Genomic DNA, 23,981 nt, shown 5'->3' on the forward strand with positions numbered 1-23,981 from the left:
CTGGAGAAGAAAACTCTGGATGGTAAGTCCATGTGTACTGGGAGGAAGTCCCTTTCCTTCATATGCACGGAAGGTCACAAAGCACACGATGACAACAAAGAAACCGCTTCGACTGATGAGTATGCAAACCTGTTCACTTGTCTCCTTTCCATTGCAAAATAAACACATGGGATGCTGAGAAATATTGGGGAGTATCTGAATTCAGGGCCTAAGATGGTTTCAACTGATTCTGAAAAGGATGTTGGGCTCGTATTGTCACATAAGCACAGGGATGAACCTGAGTACCATCAGGTGTCATTGATAATTTCATTAAGAAAGAAAGCAGAAATCCGGGTCCCCTGGCTCCAGCCCTTGACCCAATGTGTTTCTGCCTGAATCATCTCAGCGGCCACCCGTGAAAGATTCTTACTGGCCCTGGCAAGCTTGCAAAAATATACAAGTGTCTTGCCTTCACCAAACACCCAATTTCTTTTCCCCTTGGTTGTTTATAAACTTGGGAGTCCACAGTGATGTTTTAATTCCATCTACAGAATATAAATCTTGGAGTGCGGTAATTGAGCCGGAGCTGGCTGACAAGTGGCTCTTGTCCTGTCGGTGAAAGCTGGAGCTCTGAGCTTGCCTCCGGGGAAGGGCAAGAAGAGGAGGGTTGAGCTCCCGCAGTGGAGGGGACAGACCTCACCCGGGGCCTGATCCACGGCTGATTTCCCTAGGTGGGTTAGGAGCAGCAGAACTTAACCCAACCTCTCATTTTCTGTCTCATTCGCTAGTAAATTTCACAGAAACCTGCAGCTTGTTGATCACTTAAAAAAATACTAATACCTCTCAAAAATCTTTGTATCCACCCCTCCCACCCCCAAAGCCAAAGATGACTTCCTCCTATATTTTGGAAAGAGAACACTTCTTGTCTCTACCGTTTAAGAGTTGAATTTGAGCCTCCCCCGAAATCCCTGCCAGAATGATTAGCTAGTACTGTTGGAAGATTCGATGATGTTTTATACAGTGCCAAGGCTGTGTATGAGAGAGAGAGGGGAAAAAAAGACAATGTTTAATGTTCCAATCCAAACACTAAGCACTACATCTATTTCCCTTTACAAGACATACAACAGCCCGGCATGGTTTCAATTATGACCGTGACGTTAATTGTACTGCTGTGTCTTCCGTAGAGTCTTCTATCTAGATTCTTGTGAAAAGAAACAGTGGGAAAGAATGGGATTAAAAGACCATATAAAACAATATGCCTGGAAAGATGGTGAGTCATAGTTCTAAAAAATAAACAAGCAAATATAACAAAGCATTAATTTTCCATAAGCAGAACGGACATCCATAACCAAGGGCAGGTTATTAATACACTGGGCTTTGCTTTGCTTATTTTAATCACGAGAATTCCATGGCTTGAGAACTCAACTCCTGGTAACGGAGCCGAAACCCTATTAACCTGTTCAAATAAGCATTTGCGGGGAGGCTGTTAAAGATACGTCAACAACATGAGCTCAGTTTGTCCCCCATTCCCTACCCCTCCCCCTTAATGGAAAGCATACCTCACCAAGGTCCAGGTTTTATGTATCTTTAAGAGAACTGGTTCAAATGAAAACAAATAGGAGGCGTGAGGAGATTCACTCACCGGGATGATCTGTCCACACACGCCAATGGGTTCGTGTCTGGTAAAGGTAAAATAATCTCCATCTGAAAGAAATGCCCACGGTCACTACCAGAGAATTTGGATGAGAACAAAAAAATGTAGAGGGAGAATTTGGGGGGTGATGGAAAAACCAGAAGTAAAGTTGAGAAAACATCCTACTCAACTGTGTAGGAACGCTGGTAGAAGAGCTTATCACTCGGCACAGGGTGTCTCCAGATACGGCTCCTGGACACCCAGAGTACTGATGAGGGGCCCTCAAAGGTGAAATGAAGGACAAGTTTATGACATGAGAAGCAGTCTTGCGGGAGGTGGGGGCAGGGGACAGGTGATGGGAGGAGGGGAGATGGGAACTGGAAAAACACAAATACTAAGTTTTACGTTAAGGGCTAAAATGATACTTCGCTGTATCTCAACATTTTAAATAACTTTCTGAAATATTTAAAAAAAAAACCAAGTAAATGCTACTGGGTAAATTTTACATGGTAGGGAACTAGAAAAGGTGAGTCATACAGTAAGATCTTTTTTATAGCTGAATCCAGGCGACAAAACATGCTTTCTGGGCACTGGGGGAACAGAGACATATCCGGGACTCTTTCAAGAAGGCAAAAGTCCTCTTTAAAAAAGATTCCATCAAAAACCCCAAAGTTTCCACTCAAATTATCCATGAAAATAAGGACTATTTAATAATCTTATTTTCTCTATGAGAGGAATAGGCAATTGGAATAATTACTCAGGAAATTCAAACCAAAATTTTCTTTAGGAAAATACCATTATGTTTACCTGATTTTATTTTTTAATTTTTTATACATGCATTATTTATTGAAACAGCCTATCATTAATAAATAGGTTGTTTCCAGTCTTTTGTTAATACAATATTGCAACGAATTATTTCATTTTTATATACCTGTACATATATATTTTTGATCTATTCCTTGAGGTGGAATTGCTGAATGAAAGCATATGTTCATATTGAATAGTAATAAATCTTTTTGACCTGACCTCCCTAGATATTGTATCAACTTGTACAGCCATCAACAATGTGTGATAGATTGTGTCAATAGCACTATAATTTTTTTATTTATTTAGATTTTGTTAGTTAACATGTAGTGCAATATTGGTTTCTGGAGTAGAATTCAGTGATCTATCACTTACGCACAACACCTGGTGCTGATCACAAGTGTCCTCTTTAATCCCCACCACCCAGCTAGCCCATCCCCCCACCACCCCTTCCATCAGCCCTGAGTTTGTTCTCTGTCATTAAGAGTCACTTATAGCTTATTTCCCTGTCTCCTTTTTTTCTTTTCCCCCTTCCCATATGTTCATGTTTTCTTTCTTAAATTCCACATATGAGTGAGATCATATGGTATCTTTCTCTGACTGATGTATTTTGCTTAGCATAATACTTTCTAGCTCCATCTGCATTGTTGCAAATGGCAAGATTTCATTCTTTTTGATGGCTGAATAATATTCCTGTATATGATATGATAATATTTATATCATGTTTTATTTGAATTATTTTAAACGGCTAATTGACATAACCAAAGAATGGTTCGTTCTTAGCATATGGCCCTACGATGCCAGTACTGGACAAAGTCTTTGCTTTTCCCTCACCTGCCAACTGGCCAATTCACGCATACCTGTTTTCTATCTCAAAAGCTATCCCCCAGGAAAAGTGAAGACCCTTAGCTAATTCTCCTGAAGAGCATTATTCTTAAGGATGAGGATGAAGTAGGGGCAGGAGGACTGTGTGGGGTGGGGGAAGAGAAAGGATTTGTTTATCACTGTCTCTCAACACAACGAAGCCACTCCTCTTAATCACACAGAACTGTTTTAATTAAATTCAAATCTAGGCATTATAAAATAACTGAAGGTCTCTCTCCCTCCTGGACCTCTTCCCAGAATTCACAGCTATCTGTTGCTGTGCATCTTTTCAAAGAACTTTCTTTTTCCACAACAAGTGTATGCTGCATTCTTTTATTTCTCCTGAGCTTTTTAAAAAAGTGTAAATGTAGTCATATTATTCAGTTTTCTGTATTTTTTCTTGCTTTTTTTTTCATATATACCTTACTTATTTTTTAAGCTGCTGAATGCTAGTCCACTGACTTAACAAATATTTGTAACTACTATGAACTATCCTGAGGGACAGAGAGCTTGCCTTCCATTTAGGCAATTATAAATAGTGCTTTAGACATGATAATTTCACATTATCTTTGTGTACCTGTGGAATTTCATGGTCAAAGTGCAGGTGCATTTCACATTTGGTAAATACTGCCAAATCATCCTTCAAAAAATTTACACAATTTATAATTCTAACAACAACATAGTATTCTTTCCCCATCCTTTAACACTGGGGCTTTTCAAACATTTTAAGTTTGGTCAACCTGACAGGTGGAAAATGACTTGTTTTGATTTGTATTTCATGTTATATGGCATGAATATCTTCTCATGTTTACTGGCTATTTTCAATTGTTTTCTTCAGATTCATATCTTTTGCTCTTTTTCTACTGGGTTATTCAACTTTTTAGTCATTTGAAGAACTCTACATATGTACAGTAAGGATAGGTCTTCGTCACGTGTATATGCGAAGTTTTTTCCTAATTTGGCTGCTCGTCTCCAAATTTTGTTTTATGACAATGCTTTAAATGAAAGAAATTAGGAAACAGGTAGCATTCAACAACTGTAGGAAGGAAATTATTTTAGCATATATCCCCATTAAAACAAAGGTAGCCCAGATGTGGAAACTGTCCACAGGATGACAATGAGAAGTCTGAGTAATACTTCAAAAATCAAATTGACTCTCTTAGCTTTGTATGCAGACAACTAAAGACTTTTCATAGATACCATTCTTTTTTTTTTTTAAAGATTTTATTTATTTATTTATTTATTTGACAGAGAGAGATCACAAGCAGACGGAGAGGCAGGCAGAGAGAGAGAGAGAGGGAAGCAGGCTTCTTGCTGAGCAGAGAGCCTGATGTGGGACTCGATCCCAGGACCCTGAGATCATGACCTGAGCCGAAGGCAGCGGCTTAACCCATTGAGCCACCCAGGCGCCCCATAGATACCATTCTTTACAAAAGTACAGATTCCTCTCTTTTTTCAACTTACAATCTCAGAAAAGGTTGTTGCTGTTGTTTTAACTATCAGTACCTTTTACTCCTTCACTTTGTGTGTATGTGTGGAAGATATAAATGGGATGTCAGGCTCTTCTTCCTGGAAGGTTTTTCACAAGGAGCAGTAACCCTGATCACGAGGCTAGATGGTGTCATTCGCACAGAAATCCTTCCCAACTCAACTGTAACTGGGCTAAGGTGTCGGCTCCGGGTGCATCGTCACAGACGACAGAATCAGAGTATCGTGTCAAGAAGGGGTGCAAACGGGCTGAGAAAAGGATGGGGATCTGAACTGAAGAAGATCGAGGGCGTTTACTGTGGCAGCACATGCGGGAAGCTGGAGCAGTTCCAATGAAGCGTGCCCCCCTCTGTTCTAATGGCTCAAGAATTTAGTTGTATTACATATATAATTTTATAGGTTCCTGAAGAAATGAAAGAGAAACAAAATGTAGGCAACATCTTACGAGGCTGACCTCATAAGGAATGGAACTGACTCTGTAATTGTGTCCCAAGAGAAACAGAGTTATGGGGAATGAGCACTTCCTTGGATGAACTGTCCACAGATCTGACACTTAGCTAAAGCCTGGCAAAAAGAACAGACTGAAGAACCTTCTAGCTCTACAGCTCCTCTAAGCAGGAAATAAAGAAATAAAGGATACTTTGGTGCTTGAACATTTCCTCCAAAGAATGCTGTGAGAAAGAAATAAAGGGGCTTGAGCTCAGTCTGGATTCTCATCTGGTTAGTGGAAGATGATCCCGGACAGCCCGAGTCTGACGAGGGGTGCAGGGCAAAGACGAGAGCTATGCCTTCTACGCATAGCCTTGGCTAGGTCTAATGGCACCACAGAGGTCCTTCAAGCTACGCTGACACTACCCTGAATCCCAAATGCCAATCACTCAAGAGACACCTTCATCATGTTCACCACGTCCAAGTACATCACTTTCTCTGTTACTTAATAATTTGTTAAATCATCTTTTAGAAATACATAAAGAGCTACTTGTTAGCCTCACCTTAAAAAAACTCTATGGAACAAGCAGTTTCATGAGCTAACAATATTTTCTTTAAGCCTAATAATCAAAATGAAGAATGTTCACTATTTACAGTGTAGAATAATCTAGCATGCTTCAGTGTCAAGTGGACAGTGTACTGTGCTTCTCAAATTGAAATATGAATATGAAGCACCTGGAGGGCTTGTTAAAATGAAGGTTTTGAACCAGTGAGTCTGAGGCAGGACCTGAGAGTCTGCATTTCTTCATGCTCCCAGGTGATATGGTACTTCTGATTTAGGGACCACACTCCAAGTAGTGAGGTGCAGAGGAACCGAAAGAACAAAGAGGGTCCCTGGGTATCATGAGAACCTAAAGCAGCTTTACAGCTGCTGACTTCCTGTCTTTTTATTTTACTGTGTGCCTCTCTGATGACTCTACTAATGTGTCCCAAAAGAGTATAAGTGTAGGAGAATCTATGAACCTTTTAAATATTTTACAAATACTAAAAAAGAACAAAAATGTGTCTTTCCAGAGAGCTTAACAAACGATTTTCACATTCTTATTTCATGCTCAAAACAACTCTATTAAAAAAAATCGGGCAACACTTATTATCAGTATTTTGTAAGTAGAGAAAAAATGGCACAGAAAGGTTAAGTCTAGAGTGATCTAACCTGGTTAAATTGTGGCTTCTGGACTTGAATCTGGGTCATCAGACTTCAAGTTCACTGCCCTTTGAAATATTACTGAAGACTCTTCTGGGAATAGAGGGTTGGATCTGGGTGGATATCACAAACCACAGAATCAGAGTATGATGTCTAAGAGTGCCAAGGAAGGAAAGAGTGGTAACTGTTTTGTGAAAAGTGAAGATAATTGTTTGAGGATCTGTTGTGTGGACACAGAGAACTCACATAAACTTCAGTATCTAAGAAATGAAGGGAACACTGCAGAGCAACACCTCCTCCCCTCAGACGGGGCACCCTTAACTGAGGGCTTCTCTCCTCTTCATGGAAGCAGAGTCAACTCCAAGGGGTAACAGAGTGTTACTTCTCTCTCTCTTATATACCTAGATGCTACATAATAAGCACTCTTCTCTGCCTAAGTGAAACTTACAGCCAATTTTCACACCTTTTATGTTAATTCTACATATATATGGCAAGATGACTTAAAAGGTGTTCCCTTCATTTCTCTAGCATTGTGCTATAGATATAGAAAAAAATCTTGGGGACCCTGGGTGTCTCAGTCAGCTCAGCATCTGACTCCTGATTTCAGCTCAGGTCATGATCTCAAGGTTGTGAGACTGAGTCCTGTGTTGGGGTCCATGCTGGGCATGGAGCCTGCGTAATGTCCTCCCTCTTCCTCTGCACCACCAACCCCCAAGAAAAAAAAAAAGAAAGAAAAAGGAAAAAATCTCCACCCAAAGTCAGATACTCTGTGTTAAGGTTATGCTGATCTTAGGGCTTCTTAGGAAATAAGAGATATTACAGGGAGAGTTCAGACTCAGCAAGAAAGGACTGTATTTGAGGAGAATACCAGAAAAATGTTCTGGATTCCAAATTCTGAGCCAACAAGTTAGATCATAACTATGGTGGAGAAAACTAAAGAAAAGGTAAGATACCAAAGCAGAAATACAAAATCACACCTGTGGGAATTTTATCTCTCAGCCTCTTTTCTTTTTCACTCAAAAAAACTAAAAAATACAGGGCAAAAGATACTGCTCTTGAAAGGAGTTTTAGATCCACCCAGATCCAACTGCTCTGATGTCTTTTACATTTGAATTTTTACAACTCATGAAGAACATAAAAATCTTATAATACATGATTATACCATGAATCTGGTTGACCTCTGGATCAAATTTTATTGAGCAATTTCTAGAATTATATTTTTAAGAAAAGTCTTTGACCCCTAGAAATGAGTAATAGAGTAACCCTTTTCTGTATTTGGGAAGTATCAAGCCACTGTTCTATGTTCTTGATGGTAACTTGTCAAACTAACAGGAGAGACAGCAGTTACTTAATAGAACAACTTCATTGTTCGAATTATTCCTTCAGCGTTATCCTTGTTTCTTAAGGCAGATTTTATCATTGCTTGGAATACTTCTTTTTTTTTTTAACAAAATTTTTATTCTCATAGGAATACCGGCCAATACCAAGTTCAAGTCTCTACATGAACTTGAGTATGTTTAGACAATATGTCAATAAAATCAGAAAAATCTATAATGTGCCAGAAATTGAGGGGGAATTTGTCTAACATGGACCTCCAGAAATAGCTTCCAATTACAATACTAAGCGTATTTCAAGAACTACAGCAAATTTTATATACTCACTAAAAGTGAGTTTATTAAATAGCATAAAAATCTGTAACGCAATTCAGTGAAGGGAATCTCTAGGCTGTGTTTCAAGGAGTTAGTAACCCTTGTGATGACCCCAGTGTTCAACAATTAGACCAGCTATACTGAGCTATTCCATTATGTCCCCTAGCAAATACCTATGTATTCCGACACTGAGCAGACCTCACTGAACACTGACAGCTGTAATGATAAACTCTATACATGCCTATGCAAACACTGAGACTTGATGTGAGCTAACATTGTTCCTCCCCGGACTCTGCTAGTAGTTTCCCAGAGGTGAGGTACATGTTCCTGAGTCAAGAAGACCTCCTAACTCTACCACTACTCCATCATGTGCGCTTGGAAAAAAAGTGACTTCTCCACCTCAGATTCCTTGTCTGAAAAATGAGTAGACTGGCCTTGGGACCCCTCAGGTCTTCCTTCACCCTAACTTCTCAAAGAGGTGTGAAGCAGGCTTCACAACCTCCTGTCACCAGCAATTCAGGTCCCACAAAGGATCGGGTCAAGCAAACAGCTCCTCACTCTCGGTCTGAATGAACAGAAGACCTCACCATGCCCACTCTACGTCAACACTAAGCTAGACTGAGCTCTTGAAGGCAATGCCTTGTGATTTGAGCCAATGTCTGCATGTTTTTAGCTTATTCTTTAGTTCAAAAGGTAAATCTGAAAGGGGGTGTAGTGGAAAAATAATTACATATGACCTGGGTAGATTGTTTAGCCTTTGCTATATGCTAATGTATCATAAAGCCATTTTCATGTCAGAATTCGGCTTAAAGCATGGATATTTTCCCTCCTTATATATCACACAATCAATAAAATCACTTGTTACATAGAAAAATCTTAAGTCATGCAAATCGATTAACCTCCATTTCTCCCTCAGTAAACTGAAACAAGGTTGGATCCTTCCTCCGTCACAAGGAGTCTGTGGACGTGAAAAGCAGCAGAAGATTTTGATATAGATTAAAAACAATCAAAATGGGGAAAATAATATTCCCCCTGCAGGGCTGCTATGAGATTAGAGACAATTTAATGGGCACAAAGTGATCAATAAATCACAGTAATGGTTATTATTTATCAGCATAATTAGGAGGTGCCGTAGTAAAAGGGTCAAAGCTTAGGATTTATGCTCAGAAAGAACAGCTCCACTGAATAGCATGGCAGGAAATAAAAACCTGTGTTGTCAAGAGAACAACACTGAGACACTTGTGAATCACACCAATACTGCATAACTTCACGACAGTGTCCCACTGTGGGCCTTGCGGGAGAGGGAATGGGGAGGGCTGGGAGAAGTTCTCAATTCAGAGGGAGAAGGAGCTCTCCAGTAGAAGGCTCAAAGTGCTCATGCTGTAACATGTTTCTCTTCTTCTCAAATATTCTAAAGGGAGGCTACGGTTCAACCAGAGGAGATAGAAGCATGTCCTTGCTCTAACAATGGATTATAGAATCAAAGTGCTTTCTTTTTTTTTTTTTAAAGATTTTATTTATTTATTTGTCAGAGAGAGAGAGAGTGAGAGAGCGCACGACAGGCAGAGTAGCAGGCAGATGCAGAAGCAGGCTCCCCGCTGAGCAAGGAGCCCAATGTGGGACTCGATCCCAGGACTCTGGGATCATGACCCAAGCGGAAGGCAGTGACTAAACTGGCTGAGCCACCCAGGCATCCTGTGAATCAAAGTGCTTTCTGTAAAATGCAGCTTTGATCAAGGCATTTGTCTATTTAAAAGACTTCAGTGACTCACTGCCACTTTGGAATACTGCTTGTAGCATGCTTTACCCTGAGCCCTGCCGTCTTTTCCACCTGCCTATGTGGTCAGACCCACTGCCACACAGTACTGGCCTCCCTCCACGCTGTGCACAGGCTACTGTCACCACCCGTGACAGTCCTACCTCCATCTTCACTGAACTGCCCTTCAGGGCTCATGCTGTACATCCCCCTGCCTGCTCCAGGAAGCCTTAAGACCCAGTGAGATGACTCTCCTGCTGCATCCCATCAGACTTCATGCTTCTACAGCTGAATAAGCCACGCTGTATTGCAACCGCAATTGCAAAAATTGTCTATCTTGTTTTCTTTACTGTTCTTTGACCATCTTACTTACTCACCTTTGTATATCCAGCACTTTACATGGCCAGGAAACATAGCAGGTGCTCCAAAACAAACAAAACACAACAAAAAAAAAACCCATCGAGTGAATGAATGCATGAAGGAAAGAGTGAATGACTGAGAAGCTTAAGTTGGTGCCTGGGAGAAGAGATGAAGGAAGAGTTCTTCCATTACAGGGCAGATCGCCCTGCCTCCCTAAATGGGAAGGAGTGAAAGTGACAATAGCATAATTCGTCCTACTGTCTTTGGGTCTTGTCCTTCAGTGTCAGAGATACTAGGCTGGATGAACCACTGGATGTCCTTCAGTGGAAACAAAGTAATCTTATATTTTGCAAAAAAACAAAATAAAACAAAAACAAAAAACAACAAAAAAAACCTTTCTGGTTTACTTTTTATGGGTGACCAGACAGAACTGTGCTTTTCATCCCCATATTTCCTCTGGAAGCAACAGTTTGGTATTTGCTGATTCAGTGTCCAAGCCAACTTCACAGAACATAACCACCCTGAATAACAAGAATCAAAAGTCTATTAATCTAAAAATCTGCAGAGGATTAAAGATTTCACCAGGGTTACTGGCCTCTTCACCTTCCTGTCCTGCTGGACCAACTCTCCATAAGAAGAGGGTCTGCAATGGCTTAGGCAGAAAGAGATTTGGGCTTGAATCTCAGGCCTGCCACTTACTGGTCATGTAACCTTGTTCAAGACACTAAATTCTTGCTCTCTCATTTTCCTATCTGTAAAATGGGTACAATACCTTTTAAAACCCAACCTGCTTCACAGGATCACACTCAGAATCACACAGGTCCTGTGTGTAAAAGAACATTTTACACAATCAAGTACTGTGCAAATATAAACTACATTATTCCTTTGTATTATAATTCCAAATGTAAAACCAGGGTATTTCACAAAGAAATGTATGTAACACAATAAAGATAGCAAGGTTAAGGACTAATAACCTTCCTATATTCCTGATTTTGGTGGGAAAAGCAAAGAATGCAGGGACAAAATGAAGCTCATGTTAAGTTACGGAGTTACAAAGGACAAACGTGAATGGACTGATTAAACACATTTGAGAAAAAGTAAGTGACTAATAACTGCCCCCCTTCCCTGGCTTTCCCCTATCTCCCCTTCCCCCGGTTCAGTCCAGCTAGATTCCCTAAGCCCTGAGCTAGCTGGAGGGGCAGAGGAGCTGAATTCTTAGCAGCCTATAGTCGAGAGCTGCTGCACCTACACCTGGAAAAGAGAGCAGAGCGGCCAAGTTCATGTCTGCCTCCGGCCTTCCCTCATCTGCGGGAGGCACCGCAGCAAGATCTCTTCCATCTCAAATCCCCACTAGCTTCCCAACTCTCTGGAGCCTCCCTCACCTGGTATCCCTCTAAATGCACTTTAAGAAAAATTAGGGAAACTAAATGTGAGTTAGGGTTTAAGAGAATGCCTCTCTTTTCTCCTTCATGGGCTGAACACCATTTTGTGTGTAAACGTACTATGACAGCCTCTTCGAAGTCCTGTATTTCTAACTACTACATCAATGTCCTCACGATCTCCAAAGAGCATCAGATGAAAGCAGTGAGGCCTATGCACCAAACACCTCTTGCCACATAAAGTAAAATAAAGCATCAAGAATCAGAGACTCCAGGAAATCTTTACCTAACGAGAGTGTTCTCTAAGAAAGCAAAAAACACCAAGACATTGTTAGGCCAAATAGAGATGTATGTGTTCAGCCTTCTGTCTCACCTTATTTCTTAAGATGTTTGTAAATCATAAAAGATATTTAAATGCCCAAAACATATTTTGTTTTAGTAGTGAATTGGTGGGGGGGAGGTAGGGAGAATAAAAAACCAAGGGCCTCTCATCTCGGTCTTGTTTATTTACCTTTCTGCATTGACCCAGGAGAAGCCAACCTAAAAAGGCTGACATGTGTTCTCTTTTTAACAAAGCTTTTCGTTCTCAGGCCCCCCAACAGGCTTGCTCAGTAGCCCTGCTCCACTCAGGCCATTCCTAAATCCAGCCCGTGGGGTTAGAGAGCAGGGGTTCTGTAAAATACTCAGAGCCAGGACTGCACGGAGAGCCTGACATTCCTAAGGAGCAAACTTCTCCAACCCGAGTGTGCCGAACAAGGAAAACCCCGGCATGGCAAGGAAGAGTGCCTAGGACAGCAAACCCATTTTCTAAAGACTAACATTCCCTGGGCTGCCACCATTCATGGAGGTCATTTCAAAATAGACCTTTGCAGTCTCACCTTTGTCCCCTCTCCATGCTCACGGCAACTTCCCGTCTCACCCCATGCCTGAGTGAAGGGTCATAGTAGCCCTTTGCCTGGTGCTGGTGTCTGGATCCTCTCCTCGCTGCTCAAGGCCGAAAAGCCCCACCCAGGCAGCCGCAGGCCGCTGGTTAGCCCCAGAATCTCAGGCCCCAGCCCAGATCTCTTCCAGCAGAAACTGTGCTTGGGGAAGGTCCCAAGCAATACACACATACGTCAAAGTTTGAGAAGCACCGCTCCAAGCCCTCCATCCACATGGCTAGCCAGCCTCCCCTTTTTCCGGCCAAGCAACACCTGGCCTAGGAAGGCCCAGCCCTACTTTGCACGCCTCCAACTGTACACGTGGAAATCGGGCTGTTTTCCAGAGCACAAAGGTAGAGTGCCTGGCTAAGCACTTAGCTGTCCCCAGGAGCCATGCCAGGAACACTTGTTTCCTTTCCTTACGTGTGTTTGCTGCTACCGGCATCTTCCTATCTACTTCAGCTGCTCCCTTTCCTCTCATGGTATCTTCTTCCCAGAATCTAACGTGACCATCGAGCGAAGTGATTCGCCAGACCCTAATGTCATAATTTCAGCTCTACAACTTAACTTGCCGGCGAGTCAGGAAAACTGCTTATCTTCACTAGGCCTCGGTTTCTTCCTCTGTCAGTGAGGATGCTAATAAGACTACCTTCCCCTTGGCACTGCTGAGATCTCAGCCTGGTATTAGCTATCACTGGCACCCGCTGCGTGAGCCGGACCCTGTCCACTGATGAACTCAGTCTGGACACCTCCCTTCCCCTTTAGAGGACTACAGCACTGCAGACCAAGCCACACGACCCAGCAGCTCACTGTCACTCTCCCATAGAGGTCTTTGTTTCTGCTGTGGGTTTTAGCTCCTAACCTGGATCTTAAAAGAGAGGATGGTTACAGATTGTGAAGGGAATTCATGCTCATTATAGAAAATACAGACAAGTATAAAAAAGAGAAATAAATTATCCACCATCTCACCCCTAAGAGACTGTTGTTAACATTTTAGAGTACTTTCTTCCAAACCCATAGATCTCACATTTCAGGAGGGAAAGGACCAAGTCTTAATGTTCGTGGAATTGTCCCTGACTTCCCCATGTCCGACACCCCTCTCGCTGCACCCCCAGCGTCCAACGTTGTGACTTCCACGTCCACCTGCACCTTAGCTGAGTGCCGGGTGCACGGGAGCAGCTTGCCACTGTACTTATGTGTAGACTGTCCACACACAGGAACAGGGATGCTGGCAGAGTTAGTGATGTGGTCTGTTTGGTTCTTCAGTTCAAGCTGCTGTGAGTGTGCCCTACCTGCTATGGGACAGCTAGCTGTTCGTGTTTGATGGTGAAAGTGTATTTCTGGTAAAGCCTCATGTTTCCCTTTCAATGTACTCAGATTTCACATACCTACAGGAATGGTCATCCCATGAATTTTATCAGCCCAGCCTGCGTAATACCGAAGGGTTTTGATGACCCCCTGCAAATCCACGTAAAAAGCTTGCAGGAACGGTTTGCCACCATTTAGGGATTCCATGGTCTGTAGGAAAAGAAATAGAGACAGTTTTCTAGTGATACACTAAATAATTTCTGGAGCAGAAGAAAAAAAGGAAGACAGAAGATATGAATATGAATAATGTTGTATACGTGGTCAACCCTGACTTCCCAAATAAAAAGATTTTTAGCACCGCTAGGATAATTTAGCTTCTAGTAAAAACCACAATGAATACGCATGCACATGTTCTCGTGCCTGTTCGCTCCAGGAACCACTATCCCAATAATACATAAACACGACATTTCTTCAACTGTTGATAGAGAATATTCTGCCTGTCAAACCAGCGTCTGTTATTTAATGATCGGAGCTGCATGGGGACTTTTTGGAGTCTACACCAGTAATCTGAATCCATAAAGAGAAGTGGGGACGTGGGCTTTTACACGACTGACGAGAATATAAAACGTTTTCCACCACTGCCAAGACCCCTGCTGAGAAATGGAATATCCACAGTGCACAGCGAGTTTATTTATTACCATCAAATAAACAAGATCTCCTCCAGGGAAGCTCACACTTTAACAACTCCAGGGCTGGTTTTTTGTAAATATTTATGTTAACAACCATTACCTATTAATAGGGAAGTATCTGGTCCATTTAATAAGAATAGACATGGTGTGCAGTTGTAGATTATAAATGTTACTGTTTGAATGACATATTCCTAAACTGCTTAAATCTGTAGAAACAACTAAAAAATCCAAATGGACACACTGAAATGAGAAAAGAGTATTTCAACTTGAGAAATATCAAAGGCGTTACAAGTTTAACAAATTAAATAAGCAAATACATATGTTTATAATCTGTCGTCCTTCTCTGTAACCCCTTTATACAACATACTGGTGTGAGAATGACTTGAGTGCTGACAAAAGTAAAATGGAAATATTTTCCATTTGGTGACATAAAAATACAATTACTTACAATGAAATTTACCCAGTTACTATGTGTAGAAGATGGGAATCATTTTAAGAGATCACATTACTTATCACTATATATTGGTTCCTCTTTTTTAAACGGAATCAAATTATCTCCGTGTACTTTTTAGGACATGTATACACTAGTGAGATGGGCACTACATTCTCCATGCAGCCAGCACACGGCCAGGGTCTACACAGCACTGAGTGAAACACAGTCAATAACCAGAATCTGGGCCACCTATATCGTCCTAGTGAGCTGCTGACACCAGCCAAATTCACTTGTTTATTTTCAATTAATTATGTGTACTTGGATGAGGTATTAACTTTGCTCTCTGGTCAGGGGCTCCCCTATATTTCAGAGGCTATTTCTTATTAAAACTTACTCCTCCCATGGCTCGGGAGTGTTTAAAAGGAGAAATCTCATATAGGTATAAGGGCAAAAAGGAATTGATCAGTGAGACAGAACGTCAGAAAAAGGGCTGCACTTGAATTTTATGACATGAAAATGTAACTGCAGAAATGAACTATAACATTATCTAGTACATACTATTAATGGACTTTGTAAATATTGGGTAGATTTCACTCAAATAAACAGATACTTACAAACCATCAATGTGCTGCCCTCCCCCGAATCATTTACATGTGAGGAACTGTGCTGGGCTTATAAAAAAAGAAGTAAAATACAGTTTTCACTCACGCGAAGAAATTATAATCCAGTAAAAAGATAAGCATCTTTACCAGCATTCCCTCCCAAGTGTTCTGAAGAATTCAGTTTTGCACAATATTGACAGATTATCCAGAAAAATAGTGTTGAGTCTTAAGTGTAAGTGTGAAGAACAGTGAGCAGGGCTTTCCAGGGTCTCTCATATACTCAGTGTCTTGGGAATATCTGAGAAGGAGTTACTTCACCACGGAACGCCTTTTTCACAAAACGCAGAAACACCTCATTGGAACAGTTTTCCTTGAAGTACCATATTAGAAAATGTTTTTATAGAAAAGTAAATGTTACATACAGTCAGAGTTCCAGGATTCATTTGTGTTCCCATCCTATGGACAGATCCCTGATGGGACTCAAGGGGGACAGTTGGAGGTAAGAGCCAAGATGGAAGGGACATGAGGGAAGGACCGTTGTGCTCCCCTCCCCCAGAGCAAGCCCAGTTGTGCCCTGCTTTCCTGGACAGAGGGGAGGACGCAGCATCGGTGGTTTGAATGTCTGACTGAACAAGGACGTCCTCATGTTAATGGATCACCTGCGGGTGATCGACTTGGAGATCCCTGACATATGACACGAACCTTCCCAAATGGTTCTGGTTTCCCAGAACTTTATATTCTCTAAGAAACTGACTTCTATTTTAAAAAGAGCAAAAACAAACACAGTAACCACTAGGTGAGAGAAACTTCTTTAGGTGAGAAATTGCATTAGTGAAAGAATGTTACTGTCCCTGGCTATCTCTCCTTTTTACCAGTTCTAGAACGTGGCAGAAAAACAAAAGAAGCAGACATGCTTAAAAGGCCCTGTGCTTCTGAAGGACTCTCTTTAGTCAGGAGAGGTTAACTCTGGGAAGGTTAAAAAAAAAAAAACAAAACAGTCCTATTTGATTCTCAAAAGAATCATCTGGGATTGCTTTTCCACAGGCTTCCTGGTGACTTTCCTGTTGCTGAACCATTTTTGTTTTGTGTTGTTTGTCGAGGGTGGGATACGGTTGGAAAAGAAGGCAGAGAGGTCCTTAACAGTCAAGGGAACTATGGTTTTGTTCTTCAAAATTCAGTAAGAAGAGACACTCAGCTGGTCCTGCATTTGCCCATCTGATGCCAAAGCCTACCCCTCTCATTTTTTCTGTGTTATGGACTCCTCAGCTTTTTCCACAGGTGGGCTTCAGAAAGACTGAGGAATCTGCATTTCAGTGGAATGGTAAATTTGGAGTAAAGACTTAATTTTTTTTAGGCTACTTACTGCAAGAACTGCCCTGTCTCGTTCCACCAAGTCCGCAAGCTTATCCAACAGACGGCCTCTTTCAGAAGCATCCATCCTTCTCCACACGGAACCAAGAGAGAAAGCCAGGCGGGCTGCCTGCACCGCTTTGTCTATGTCTGCCTGTTAGAGACAGAGAGAGAGAGGCACAACTCAGGAGAGATCACGTTCCAAATAAAGAACCACCTGCTTTCAGGAAAAAGGTGATGAACAAATGTCAGTGCTGGTGTCTGGAGAGCATAAGCTTAGTGCTCCATTGTCTGAAGGCAATTATTTCAACATTTTGCTCAAAAAGGACATACCTTGTCTGCTTCTTGAACTTCACACACCTGCTCTCCTGTGGCTGGATTATAGACAGGGAACGCTCTCCCGCTCTCTGAGTTCTGCCACTCGTTGTTAATAAAAATCTAAGGGGACAGACGAAAGAAGGGGATCGGTGAGATTGGTGGTAGGAAGCCAACCAATGGCCAAGTATTATGGAAGTACCATGACAGTAATATTTGTTCTCTGGCCTATAAGTTTAATGGCCTATAAGTGAAATACAGGATTTGAAACATTACCAGAGCCCCTTGAATAGCACTTAGCCCAGCGTCTCCCAGAATTCAGGAATTTATTCTATGCTATTTCTACCTCAAGGTTATCCAAAGATGAAAAGTAGTTCTTACCTTTAGTGAACCTCCAACCAGGGAGAGAGTCAAACAAAGATGGAAGGACAGAGTGTCCCATATATACACATAATACACTGAGGATAGTAAAATCACAGAACAAACTAATAGTCATCAAGATTTAGATCCTAGTTTCTCTGTCAGAGGCGTAAGTAACTTCACAGGGGAACTTGAAGGCTGCTGGAATAAGTAAGCATTCACTTAATTTATAGTCAGATTCTGAACTGAGCAATGACTGAGCAAACTAATCAGTGAGCTAAACAAGTTACATGTGCAGATCCACATTAGACTGCTTTCCCTTTGCTGGGCAGGCTACACAGCTCAGCAACGGGAAAAAGTCTTTAAAACTGGTCTCTCACAGATTTCTTTCTTTTTTTTTTTTTTTCAGAGAAACATTCTATTTACTGGATTATTATTATAGGATATGATAAAGGATATAGACAGATATGCAGATAACCATACATAATAATTTCATTTATATACAAGCACACATAAGTGTGTGTGTCTCACGGATTTCTTTAGACCATTGGTTTCCTTATAAAGGAAATGGAAGCAATGAATTCTGTAACACTGAAAAGAAATTTTAAAAAATGAAAAATTTTAAAAAAGGAAAGAGATTCTATTGAAATGGCAAAGAGACTAAGAGTTTAAAATATTATTCAAGTTAATATCTCAGAAGATTTCTAAGAAATGAGGTGAAGAAAAAGAGAAAGTACAGGCAAAAAAAAATGTAAAAATTTTTATTGATACTGAAGAGAGAAACCCAAACAAATATTTTTGGACTATGAAAGCTCAAAGAACACAAAGATATTTTACCCTATAAAATTTGTCGCCTGACAATGAAAGTTTCCAAACTTATGAGATATCAGTCAATTTAAAATAAACACAATGCGGGCGCTTTAGTGGCTCAATGGGTTAAGCCTCTGCCTTCAGCTCAGGTTGTGATCCCAGGGTCCTGGGATCAAGCCCCACATTGGGCTCTCTGCTCAGCAGGGAGCCTGCTTCCCCCTCTCTCTCTGCCTACTTGTGATCTCTCTCTATCAAATAAATAAAAAATAAAATAAACACAATGATAAACTTATCTGTTACTGCCTACCATTTCAATAGTCACAGATGAAGCTAATGAGGATATATCCACAATTTTAAATACCAAGTTCTAGATTATTCTGAAACTTGATTTTCCATTGATTTGATAAAAAAAAAAAATGAGCCTGTGTTGAAGGAACCGTCTTTTCCTGAAGGTTTTTTAAAGATTTTGTTTATTTATTTATTTATTTATTTATTGAAAAAAGGAGTTGGGGGAGGGGCAGAGGGAGAATCTTAAGCAGACTTTGCACTGTTCAAGGAGCCTAATGCAGGGCTCAGATCCAGGACCGTGATATGATGACCTGAGCTGAAATCAGAGTCGGATGGTCAACAAACTGAGACACCCAGGAGCCCCCTGAAGACTTCTTAAGATACAAAGGGAAAACTTAAATCTGCCTAAGTACTTAATTCATATGTAACAAGTACAAACACAATGACCTAGTAATTTCATAACATTTTAAGTGCACAATTTATAAACATGCTTAATGTAATGTCTTCGTTTATTCAATAAACACTTAGTTACTTCTAAACATAAGACAATCAAAGATGACTAGCAGTTCCAGCCCCCGAAGGTTCTTCCAGTCTCTCGTAGATCATTAAATATTCTAACAACCCTAATGACAGGATTTTATTATCTCTACTGAAGATGGGAAAGTTGAGAGAATGGGAGGTTAAGAGTCTGAGGAAGCAGGTTCTCATTGTGCTCTGAGGCAGTCCACTACTCTCTCTACTACATCAAAGTTTGCAGGATTGCCCAGCCCAAAGAAATGCAACTAGTTAGCGGCCAAGCCTGAATCAGATCCATAGTTCTTGGGCTCCTGGTCTAGTTCTCTTTCCACTCCGCTTATCAAACTTCTTAATAGTTCCCAGCTCATCAGATCTGCGTACTCCTTTTAGACACAATATGATCTCTGAGGAAACAAAGGGAAAAAAATTAAGAGCTCGGTTTCATTTCTAGAGCATTGTCAGGTTTAAGGAAGAGGGGTCTTGTCACTCTTTCTTGTTCCCTTTCTTCACAATTTGAATGAAACTTCTTAAACTTTTTAATCCACTTTATTTAACTTTGGTACCGAGCAGTTCCACCTAGATGTAAGAATTGATATTTCATGACTTTTTTCGATTCTTAGAGGTCTTCCAAAGATCAAGGAAAAAAATTACTTATTTTTTTAACAGGATGAAATGGATTCATTCTCTTACTGTTTTCATTTAGGTACATGGATCATCTTATCCATTTAAGATACATGATATGACCTTAGTGATCTTTCCCTGTATCCTGAAATATTTTGCTGTTTCATCATCCTAGGAATCATCCCATTATCACTCATCTATTTCCAACCATGCTAAAAAAGAACAAAACAAAAAATTATGGCACTGTCCAGAAATGAATAAACACATCATAACTATCTCATCATCCTTCAGTTTTCTTATTGCGCTGTCCAAATGAATGGAGCATCTTTCAAAACCACATACAAAAAGTCTGGAGATACAATCTTTGTCATATTCTTTTTTTAAAATATTTTATTTATTTATTTGACAGACAGAGATCACAAGTAGGCAGAGAAGCAGGCAGAGAGAGAGGAAGGGAAGCAGGCTCCCCGCTGAGCAGAGAGCCCAATGCGGGGCTTGATCCCAGGACCCTGGGATCATGACCTGAGCTAAAGGCAGAGGCTTTAACCCACTGAGCCACCCAGGTGCCCCTCTTTGTCATATTCTTTACACTTTTTATTGGAAAGCTAGGAATTCAGGAATTCTCATCCCAGCCCATGGTGAGAAAGAGAAGACTAACAGAGAGAGGTATTTCACAATTGCAGATGAGTCAGAAGACAAAAGGCAAAGAGACAGACACATGGGAGACTCTATGGATGAGGGTGAAGTCGACAAAGCAAAATCTTGGACTATGAGTCTTTAAGATAAATCAGTAAATTTTCTTAAATTCAAGAATCAAAAAGCAAACATAAATACACAGAAAAATATGATATTCTAACTCATTCAATAAGATACTTAATTATTTACTATTTTGCAACAAGAACCTAGATGAACCTGATTTGCCAAAAGCATGTGTAACAATTGCTTTAACTTTTATGATATTTGTAGGTAAAATTTACTTGTATGATTCATATATAAACAAATGCAGATATTATGTAGAAAAGAAAAATTTCATTGGATTGCTCAATCTGTTTATAAAACTAAAAAAGGGAACATTCTGTAATTATGGAATAAAAAGATAGCCATCCTCTTTTATACAGAATTATGAGCACTCAAATTTTTCAATACTATTACATTGTGAAACTGCACATGCAAGAAGAACCAGAAGTAACAATAAGCTATAACCTATTACAGGTGGGCTTAAAATCTGGAATCAGTATTTATGACACCAATATTTCCTATTTCATACATAGCTGATGAGCAGATAGTTACATTCGAAGGTCCTTGCCCATTTCAGGGCAATACCTCCAAACACCCAGGAAAATATGGAAGAAAAATGTGGTTTGCTATGTTTAAATTCTTATTTTATTGGTTTCACTATTTATTCTTACTTATGTAAATTTTTCAAAAAATAAATTTAAAAAGCATAAAGAGTCCACTGGGCCCAGAAGGTAAATGTGAGGATTATTCTCCCTGGTACACTGAAGGTGAAAATATTTGGTATTTTTATTTTTATTTTTTAAGATTTTATTTATTTATTTGACAGAGATCACAAGTAGGCAGAGAGGCAGGCAGAGAGGAGGAAGCAGGATCCATGCTGAGCAGAGAGCCCGATGTGAGGCTGGATCCCAGGACCCTGGGATCATGACCTGAGCTGATGGCAGAGGCTTTAACCCACTGAGCCACCCAGGTGCCCATATTTGGTATTTTTACTAGGTTATTCTTTTTTGTAGACTGAGCCTTATGACATTTAAAAACAGGTACTGATAACTTTGTTGGTACATAGGCTAACAAATACCTCCAATACTTGAAGGTTTTCAGCTTCTCTAGGTAATTTCAAAAGTTTTGAGTACTGTCTAAAGTGTTCTTCTCTGACCAGGGATCATTGGAGAAATTGTTTATTTCAGGGCTGTAACTGGAAAAACAGAGGATGACCCTGGAATACTGCAGTGCTGGAAATCAAGTACATACTCAAAAACTGATGGCAACATACCAAAAAGATACAGGAGGTGATGTGAAGGGGCTCCCAATGACCAATACCGGGATAATTTAAGCAACAAAATAAATGATAGCAGTGGATTATCACCCACAGAATGAAAAAAGGCATCCAAGAGCCCATAATTATAGAAAATTTTTAATGACTATGTAAGTGGGGGATAAGGAAAGCTCTAGTTCACAAAAGAATTCCCACTAATAGCTGTGAAGGAATGATGGAATTAGATAATCACCATTTGTCAAATACCACAGTAGTAATTGCTGGAGGCAAAAATCATCAATGGGTGGTAAAATCAGTGGATAAAAATATAATGAAAGACTGGAAGTTTTTGTAGTCTCAAAGGATCTTCCCTCACGATACTTAGTAATTACAAAGGGAAAACAGGTACTTTATGTTGAAGAAACTTAGCAAGACAGCACCTTAAGCAAGCGACCAATGTTAGTATCACCAGTAATGGGACAAATTAATTGTTATTGACATTTTATCTTCTTGTTTTAACAATAATTAGAAAGCTATGTTGAAATTTCTTGCTTTGGTATTGGATTTGTCAATATATCCCTTAGGGTCATCATTTTTATCTTTATAGATTTTAGGTTATTTTTATTAGTGAATACAAGTGCATAACTATTAAGTCCTCTGGTTAAACAGAAACATCAATATGAAGTGGTCTTCTTCATTACTAAAAAAAGCTTTCTGTATTATAGCCTATTTTGTTTAATATTAGTAAAGCTACCTAAGCTTTTGTATATTTCTGTAATATTTCTCTGATAGATCTTTCCCCATCCTTTTACTCTTAACTATGTCTTTACTATTTTGCTGTCTCTCTTTAACTGGTATATGGCCAGATTTTATTTCAGTCAATATAAAAATCTCTGTCTTTTAACTGGCAAGTTTAATACATTTGTATTTATTGTAATTGCATTTTGTGTTATATACTGTATGATACTTGGACTTGATGCTTTCAGTTTGTCTTGCTTATTTTATGTCCTGTTTTCTCGTGCCTCTTTTTTTTTTTTTTAAACTATTGATGTTGGCTTTACAATGCAATTTCTTCACTTTATTGGTATGGAAGATGTACATTTTTTTTTTCCAATGGTCACCCATGATATTTTATCATGCATATTAACAACTTGAAGTTTAAAGTTAATATATATCTTAACAGTCTTCCCAAACAATTAAAATAGCCTTAGAATACTAAATCTAATTGCTCTCCTCCAGGGGTTTATTTGTTATAAAGTCATTATTCTGTACAGCAAACAATTTCTTATATTTAAGTTTTTTTTTTAAGTTTTCATTCTCATGATTCCTTAGAATTTCATTTGGTCGAGATTTATTGGGAATAAAGTCTCAATTCTGAACATATATTTATCACACCCTCATTTTCAAAAGACATCCCAGGAAGGTTATACAATTCTAAATATAAAAATATCTTCTCATAATACTTTGAGTAGATTTATTATTCCAGTATTTTGTGTCTTGCAATGGTGTTTATAATAAGTCTGCTATACGTCTCTGATTAAAACTTCCTGTTTATGAGCTGCCTTTTTGGTCTGGTTGCTTTTCAGATCTTGTCTTTGTCTTGGTGTTCTCAAGTTTCATCATAATACGTCTAAATATCAATTTCTTTACCTCAATAGTTAAGCATTATGCTCATAGTGTCTGTGAAATTCTGCCTCATAAGTTCTGGAATATTCTTACTCATTATCATCATTTCCTTGACTATCATTCTCTTTACTCTCTTTCTCTGAAACTCCAAGTGTTACATCTTTTTAGTCCACCCTCAATGTCCATTAACCACTCATATTTTCCATCCCCCCTTTTAAAATCTTTTAATATAAAAATAGCTTTATTGTTTTTGTCAATGTGGGATATATTCTTCTAAACAATTTAAACTATACAAAAAAAAACAGAGGAAGTAGAAAATCACCTCAAATTTCATTATCCACAGACAACCGAAGTTCACACATTCATATCTCTAGGCCCAATACATATACATATATTAATAATATGTATATAATTTTATAAAACAAGATCATATCTGCATGAGTTTTACAACTTGATTTTAAAAACTTAATATGCTTACAGACATTTTTAATGGTTTCTTTATATTCCAATATGTATGTTTACATGTATATTAGGGGACTGTGCAGGTTGCACGTATGTGTGTAGCTTTATTTACTTACTCACTTGATTTTCTACTGAAAAATGCT

At 39.6% G+C, this 23,981-nt stretch overlaps 1 protein-coding gene across 2 annotated transcripts in view; it reads right to left on the reverse strand.

Moving 5' to 3' along the window:
- Positions 1-23,981, reverse strand: part of ALDH1A2 (aldehyde dehydrogenase 1 family member A2) — a 97,286-nt gene that overhangs the window by 37,646 nt on the left and 35,659 nt on the right. For both annotated transcript variants that reach the window (XM_047738081.1, XM_047738080.1), the window contains 4 exons: positions 17,181-17,285; positions 16,861-17,001; positions 13,854-13,983; positions 1,622-1,683 (listed from right to left, as the gene is read on the reverse strand). In XM_047738081.1, the coding sequence (XP_047594037.1) occupies positions 1,622-1,683; positions 13,854-13,983; positions 16,861-17,001; positions 17,181-17,285 (438 nt within the window). The remainder of the gene's footprint in view (positions 1-1,621; positions 1,684-13,853; positions 13,984-16,860; positions 17,002-17,180; positions 17,286-23,981) is intronic.

The sequence above is a fragment of the Lutra lutra genome, chromosome 7 (assembly GCF_902655055.1).
Source record: "Lutra lutra chromosome 7, mLutLut1.2, whole genome shotgun sequence".
Classification (NCBI taxonomy): domain Eukaryota; kingdom Metazoa; phylum Chordata; class Mammalia; order Carnivora; family Mustelidae; genus Lutra; species Lutra lutra.